This window comes from Lolium rigidum, chromosome 1 (assembly GCF_022539505.1).
Source record: "Lolium rigidum isolate FL_2022 chromosome 1, APGP_CSIRO_Lrig_0.1, whole genome shotgun sequence".
Lineage (NCBI taxonomy): Eukaryota > Viridiplantae > Streptophyta > Magnoliopsida > Poales > Poaceae > Lolium > Lolium rigidum.
Genome location: NC_061508.1, coordinates 225,214,019 through 225,222,058, shown reverse-complemented (window position 1 = coordinate 225,222,058; position 8,040 = coordinate 225,214,019). Strand labels below are relative to the sequence as shown.

The window sequence follows — 8,040 nt, the reverse complement described above, 5'->3', positions numbered from 1 at the left end:
ACTTATAGGACCTCTTATGCATAACATATATGAATTATTACTACCGTTGACAAAATTGTTTCTATGTTTTCAAAATGAAAAGCTCTAGCACAAAAATAGTAATCCATGCTTCTCTCTGCGAAGGGCCATTCTTTTACTTTATGTTGAGTCAGTTTACCTATTTCTTCTATCTTAGAAGCAAACACTTGTGTCAACTATGTGCATTGATTCCTACATACTTGCTTATTTGCATTCATCATATTACTTTGTGTTGACAATTATCCATGAGATACACATCCATGAGATAAACATGTTGAAGTTGAAAGCAACCGCTGAAACTTATATCTTCCTTTGTGTTGCTTTAAAACTTTCTACTAAGAATTTATTGCTTTATGAGTTAACTCTGATGCAAGACTTATTGATGCTTGTCTTGAAAATACTATTCATGAAAAGTCTTTGCTATATGATTCAGTTGTTTAAGTCATTGTCTTTACCATTGCTTTGAATCACTTCATTCATCTCATATGCTTTACAATAGTATTGATCAAGATTATGATAGCATGTCACTTCAGAAATTATCCTTGTTATCGTTTACCTACTCGAGGGCGAGTAGGAACTAAGCTTGGGGATGCTTGATACGTCTCAAACGTATCTATAATTTCTTATGTTCAATGCTACTTTTATGACAATACTCACATGTTTTATACACACTTTACATCATTTATATGCATTTTCCGGCACTAACCTATTAACGAGATGCCGAAGCGTCAGTTCCTGTTTTGTGTTGTTTTTGGTTTCAGAAATCATACACAGGAAATATTCTCGGAATTGGACGAAATTAACGCCCAGGGTCTTATTTTTCCACGAAGCTTCCAGAAGACCGAAGAGGATACGAAGTGGGGCCACGAGGTGGCGACACACCAAGGCGGCGCGGCCAAGGAGGGGCCCGCGCCACCCTAGTGTGTGGGCCCCTCGTGAGTCCCCCGACTCTGCCCTTCCGCCTACTTAAACTCTCCGTCGCGAAAACCCTATTACCAAGAGCCACGATACGAGAAAAGTTCCAGAGACGCCGCCGCCGCCAATCCCATCTCGGGGGATTCTGGAGATCGCCTCCGGCACCTGCCGGAGAGGGGAATCATCTCCCGGAGGACTCTACATCACCATGATCGCCTCCGGATTGATGTGTGAGTAGTTCATCCTTGGACTATGGGTCCATAGCAGTAGCTAGATGGTTGTCTTCTCCTCTTGTGCTATCATGTTAGATCTTGTGAGCTGCCTATCATGATCAAGATCGTCTATCTGTAATGATACATGTTGTGTTTGTTGGGATCCGATGAATATGGAATACAATGTCAAGTTGATTATTGATCTATCATATATGTGTTGTTTATGTTCTTGCATGCTCTCCGTTGCTAGTAGAGGCTCTGGCCAAGTTGATACTTGTGACTCCAAGAGGGGTATTTATGCTCGATAGTGGGTTCATGTCTCCATTGAATGCGGGGAGTGACGAGCAACCCCTAAGGTTGTGGATGTGATGTTGCCACTAGGGATAAAACATCAATGCTTTGTCTAAGGATATTTGTGTTGATTACATGACGCACCATACTTAATGCAATTGTACTGTTGTTTGCAACTTAATACTTGGAAGGGTGCGGATGCTAACCTGAAAGTGGACTTTTTAGGCATAGATGCATGCTGGATAGCGGTCTATGTACTTTGTCGTAATGCCCTGATTAAATCTTATGCCTAAAAAGTCCACCTTCGGGTTAGCATCCGCACCCCTTCCAGTATTAAGTTGCAAACAACAGACAATTGCATTAAATACTGTGCGTAATGTAAACAATACAAATATCCTTAGACAAAGCATTGATGTTTTATCCCTAGTGGCAACAGCACATCCACAACCTTAGAACTTTCTGTCACTGTCCCGGATTCAGTGGAGGCATGAACCCACTATCTAGCATAAATACCCCCTCTTGGAGTTACAAGTATCAACTTGGCAGAGCCTCTACTAGCAACGGAGAGCATGCAAGATCATAAATAACATATATGATAGATCAATAATCAACTTGACATAGTATTCCATATTCATCGGATCCCAACAAACACAACATGTAGCATTACAAATAGATGATCTTGATCATGATAGGCAGCTCACAAGATCTAAACATGATGGCATAATAGGAGAAGACAACCATCTAGCTACTGCTATGAACCCATAGTCCAAGGATGAACTACTCACGCATCAGTCCGGAGGCGGGCATGGTGATGTAGAGCCCTCCGGTGATGATTCCCCTCTCCGGCAGGGTGCCGGAGGTGATCTTCTGAACCCCCCGAGATGGGGTTGACGGTAGCGGCATCTCTGGAACTATTCTCGTATTTTGGCTCTCGGTACTAGGGTTTTCCGCGACGAAGGAATAAATAGGCGAAGGGGCAGCGTCGGGGAAGCCAGGGAGCTCCCTCCCCATATGTCGGCGCGGCAGTGGGGCCCCCCGCGCCGCCCTATGGTGTGGGCCCCCTGCTGGCCTTCCTCGACTCTTCTTCGGACTTCTGGAACACTCCGTGGAAAATAGGGCCGTGGGTTTTTGTTTCGTCCAATTCCGAGAATATTTGTAAACTAACTTTTCTGAAACCAAAAACAGTAGAAAACAAGAACTGGCACTGTGGCATCTTGTTAATAGGTTAGTCCCAGAAAATGCATAAAAACATTATAAAGTGTGAATAAAACATATAGGTATTGTCATAAAACTAGCATGGAACATAAGAAATTATAGATACGTTGGAGACGTATCACACGCCGCCATAAGCGCCGCAACCACAGCTGCCGTAGCCCAACAACGAGTTCGACGTCAACTCCAACGACTCCGGCGACACCCAGTTCACCGAGTGGGACGAGGCGTACATAGCAGACGCTGAAGCTAAGGCCGCGGAGGAGGCGGTGCAGTGGGGCGAGCAACAGCAGGTCCCCGGTGACCCGGAGCAGGCGGCGATCCTCGCCTCCTTCAACATGCATCGCTTCCGAAGGCTAAAGGAGGAAGAGCGCGAGTTCATCAACGACGCCAACTTCGAGCACGTCGTCGAGATCTAGCGTCAACGGGAGGCCACAGAGGAGGTGGGACATCTCCTCATGGCGGCCGAGCGACAGAAACTCCTTGAGCTCAACGCTCAGCGTCAGGCCGAGGTGGCCGCCCGCGAGCAAGCGAGGCTCACCCAGAATGAGGCGTCTCGCCAGTGGCTTGCGTCTCTGAGGGGGCAACGCCGCCACCGGTCGTGCTCCACCACCAGATGCGCGAAGCAAGGGCGGAGAGGTGGGCACGGATGCAGGTGTCAAAGGGAAAGAACGACGATGAGGCAGGCCCATTGTGCGCCCAAACTGACGGCCAGTAGATTAGGGTTCGGTCTTGTTTGAATTTCAAGTTTCAATAAGTTTTATGTAAATTTAAATAAAATTTCGTTTGTTCAAACTTATTTTGGGGGTTTCTTTGATGTTTACTGGTATACCGCTCCCCGAATTTGGTTGCAGGTGCCGGCGACCCCCATAGCGTGGTGTCGGCGCTTATTTGGGGGCCGCTGGTGGAGATGCTCTAATTAAGTACGTAGCTTCGTCCACCGCCGCAAACTGTCTCACTTAGCCGTACGCGAACCCGTGCCCACGACGATCCATTTGCGGACTAAATTTGAAAGGAAAATGTGTTGTTGTTGGTATAACGTGGATCATGCTCGTGCCCGCGTTCTGTCGCCTCAGGGGGCGGTTGAGTGGCTGTTTCGCTTCCCCTCCAGCGTACACAAGATATTGTGACGACGATATCAATGGCACGCCTCGACTTCTGGTCCAAACTTTGTCACGGAGACATCCCTTCTGCTCGCCGGTGACGTATGGCACGTTTCCATCGTAGTCGAGATCGTCAAGGTCCAAGGCCATGCATGCGTCAAGCATGGGCTGTTGATGACGCGTGAGCACTGGCAGTGCTAGCGCCACCGAGGCCCCCTCAAGTGATGCATAGGCCTCCGCCATGTCCGTGTCGGTCTGCGCCTTCACCACTGCCTTCACGCCAGCATCTTCATCGTTGCCGTTGCCGACGCCTTATCCTGTATCGTGGTCGCATTTCTACCCGTGGGCCGATCCAAACGGACCAAAGCGGACATAATTTTATGTTTGAAATAGGTCATGCCGTCACTAAAAGTTTAATTGAGCATCTAGCTAGAGTTAAACATGGCGTGGGTGTTCCGCTGGGTTGGGAACCAAACAGTAACCAATTAGCAATAAACATAAGTAAAATTCACCTTTAATTTCTCTCGATGGCAGTTGAAGCCTCTACTCCTTCAATTTTAGGGATCTCTAGTGCTCCTGCATGCATCAGGCGTTGCTCTCTAGCTGAGGTTATACACCTATACCAGATAAGACAAGGTAGGTGATCCCTGCTGCATCCAGGACCCGGCCGACCGGCATTTAGGTGGAGGTGAGTTGTTGTTCCGGCACCGGGGCATCGGGGGACAAGGGCACCTCGCGGGTCTGCTACCCGGCCGGTCGTTCCCTGACGGGGACTTGCCCTAGGCCGTCCTAGCTGGTAAAGAAAGATGGATAGATTTTCCACCGATCAACCGAAAACTCCACAAACTGGACGGATACATGTCGCGGTGCAAAACGTATTGATTGTGATCTGATCTGCAGTGAGTGATTGATGGCGAGCACTGCACTGCATTTCCGCGATGGAGGACGACGTACGTGAACAGCGTTTCCTGGCCATTTCGCTACGTTACCGATCGACGATGGAGAGGGTGATGATGGAATGACAATTCGACGGGGGGCTGGGCACGTGGCAAGTGGCAGGAGGTTGGTGCGCGGCCGTAGCTCACGGAGTAACTAGGTGTGGGGCCAACAGAGAGAGTGGGGCCGAGGACATGTGGGGATGCTTCGCACACCAAAAAAATTCTTCTCTTTGATGATGTTTGTAAGCAGGATCGCTAAACTCCTCTTCATAATCTACCTCTTGTCTTGCGTCATCTCGATGCATGGATTGTCTTGTAGTATCTTTGCTTTTTCTAGGTGGCTACCTCTCTCTCCGTCCTCTACCTAGCTCCATGCCTCCATCTCCCTATAAAAACCCCAGCTCCCTGCCTTCTTTCCATCACACGCTTCAGCTAGCTAGCCGCCCACTCTACTTTCGGAGGATCACACACACATCCTCTCCACCGAGCTCCACCTTTGCGGAGGGAGCTGCATTTCTTCCACCTCAGGCACACGTCGGCGATGTCGGGCAGGCGGTCGCGCGGCTCCGTGTCGGAGGAGGAGATCAACGAGCTCATCTCCAAGCTCCAGTCCCTGCTCCCCACCGCTCGCCGCCGCGGTGGCAGCAGTAGCAGCAGCAGCCAGGTATACGATACGACACATATATAGCTAGGTACACCAGGCCGGGTATCATCGTTCGAGAGCAATGTGTCTACGAAACGGGGTTAACGAATCCACCAATGCATGCATATACATGTGCAGGCTTCGACGGCGAAGATGCTCAAGGAGACATGCAGCTACATCAAGACCCTGAACCGGGAAGTGGAGGACCTCAGCGACCGCCTCACCGACCTCATGGCCACCATGGACCAAAACAGCCCCGCCGCCGAGATCATCCGCAGCCTCCTCCGCTAACCAGCTATACCTACTGCTCATCATCACCTCGTGCTGATTGTCCTAAGCTATATTATAGTAATATAGATCACCCAACATATTGTCATCCCGCTACACAGCTCGTGCTTCCACTATAGCTAGCTACGTACTAAGTAGTAGTATATGCATACGAAGGAGGACATGGTATGTATGTGTCCGTCGATCTCTGCACTACATACATATGCAGATCGATCGATGCCTAAGGTCGGACTGCTAAGGCATATGCAGCTGGTCTAATTTTACTGTGGTAGGGCATATCATTAGCTAGCTAGGGCAGCCTAAGTGTTATAGTGGTTGCTTAGTTAGCCCACACCGGCCATGATCATCCCTGCCACTCGCATTGGTTTCCTCCCAGTTTCCATCCCCCTCTATCTAGCTAGTTAACTATTTTGTGTATAATCTTGTTAATTTGCGGTCTGGATCGAGTTGTTTCCCCTACAGACAACCGGCTGATCGCTAGCTACCCATCGAGTTGTGTACCTACTGCTTCTAATATTACTGTCATGATGTTGCCATGAATGTACTATTGTCGTTCAGCTTGAATGATTAATCCAGTCTGATACTATATATGTTGATTTCGGGAGATCGATCTACTTAATTAACGCGTGCATACTTGTGCATGTGCTTACTGGCATGTTGAATATATGTTGTACCTGCAGTGTGGTCGAGTGTTTCCGTTCTGTCGGTCTTTAAACAAAAAACGGAAGCAAACGATCTGCCTCTTAACAGAGTTTGACAACCCGCATAGAGCGGGAAAAAAAAACAAAGGTGACAAATTCAACTATGGGATTACTCTCCCGATATTACAAACCTCAAATGCTTGGCTCCCGCGGTGCTCTATAGCTTCGCCTCACTCTTGATGGAAGCAACAAGTATCGGTGGCAGGGCGGGGTTGTTGAGGAAGACCCTCATGTTTCACTCATTCCAAATCGTCCAACCTGCAACCGTTGCAAGACATGGAAATCCACCACTCTTGGATCGATGTTTAGCCCATCCATCCAAGTTGACGTGCCAATGAAGTGTAGCGTTGCAAGACATGGAAATCAACAACTCTTGGATCGATGTTTAGCCCATCCATCCAAGTTGACGTGTCGATGAACTGTAGCCCTAGACAATCCTTAACCATCTCCCACACCCTTTTGGAGAAGTGGTACTGGAAGAAGAGTTGCACCGCCAATAGAGGGGAAAGCAATAATGCCATTTGGCTTCTTACCATTGAGCGACGGAAAGGATAAAAAGGAGCAATCCGCCCATTACCAATGGTTATTATGGTGACGTCGTAAAAAAAAAGGTCTACATCAACCTAATCACATGGGTTGTCCAACCCAACCCAAAGCTTGTTGGGGTCTCGCCGATCGACCCAAGGCCACCTTAACCGAAGAGCACTCGTAAACTTGCCAATACGAAGGACCCCGGTATCTCCAAGGCTTGTTGGCCTACAAACTGGCTCCCAATTAATTTTGCATTTTCCACGTAGCTAGAGATCTTGCTAGTACCGGTCCATAAGAAAGCACGCTCAGTTTTGTTCATGTTTTCAAGGCAACCCGGCCAGCATGATGGCGAGCGGAGAAAGATGAAAGATTGCCTGCGAAGCTAGTACGGATTTAACCAGAGTCCCCCGGCGAGTTGATGTTCTTTGTGTAAGATTTTCTGGTAGCTAAGCTAAGCTAGGCGATGATTACGGGCGACTACTCTGTTTCGCGGAAGCTTCGGCTTGCACACTTATTGATCCGCACGGAAGAAAGGGATACGACTAGAAAACGGTTAATTGTTTACGCGGATGTGGGAAGAGGCCGGAATTGACCGGAGCAGTGCACCAGTCGGCCACTCCACTCTCTGTACTACTCGATCGCCATGCCGTTGTTGCTTCCGTGCGTGCATGGGCCACATGCAACGTACATACGTACGGCATGGACAGGTTTTCGCTGTGGTCACCTGGTGGTGTCGTGCCGATCGGACGAAAGAGAGGGACGGATCGGAGGGGAAAGGACTCTTTCTTTTCATGGCTTGGTTGTTGGTGGACTCTACTCTTTTCCGGCTCTCTACGTAACGCAATGCACGGACCTTGCCGTCACCTCTGGCGTACAGGCCTAGGGTACATGCCTGCATGCCCTTGGCGCCCGCCCCCTTGTCCGTTCCCACGACGAAAATTTCCTAGGTGTATCGACCGATACATGTAAGCATGTAGCATAAGAAAGATGGCTGGCTGATATCCTACGATAGATCGTGCATGCCAACGTACATGCGTGGTTGCATGTACCTCCCACCCAAGAATGTAAATTTTACCCATCCCTATGGGTACCCGCGGCTATCCTTACCTGTATGGTTAGGGTATAGACACATTTTTCTACTCAATCGTAGAAATTGTATTCTACCCGTCAAGTTGTGGGTAGGACATG

General features: G+C 48.7%; 1 protein-coding gene across 1 annotated transcript; it reads left to right on the top strand.

Moving 5' to 3' along the window:
• Positions 1-5,124: 5,124 nt before the first annotated feature.
• On the top strand, positions 5,125-6,096 carry LOC124683239 (transcription factor ILI5-like). The gene is made up of 2 exons (XM_047217800.1): positions 5,125-5,353; positions 5,471-6,096. Exons 1-2 carry the CDS (start codon positions 5,231-5,233, stop codon positions 5,621-5,623), a joined length of 276 nt encoding a protein of 91 aa, XP_047073756.1. The 5' UTR covers positions 5,125-5,230; the 3' UTR covers positions 5,624-6,096.
• The last annotated feature ends 1,944 nt before the right edge of the window (positions 6,097-8,040 follow it).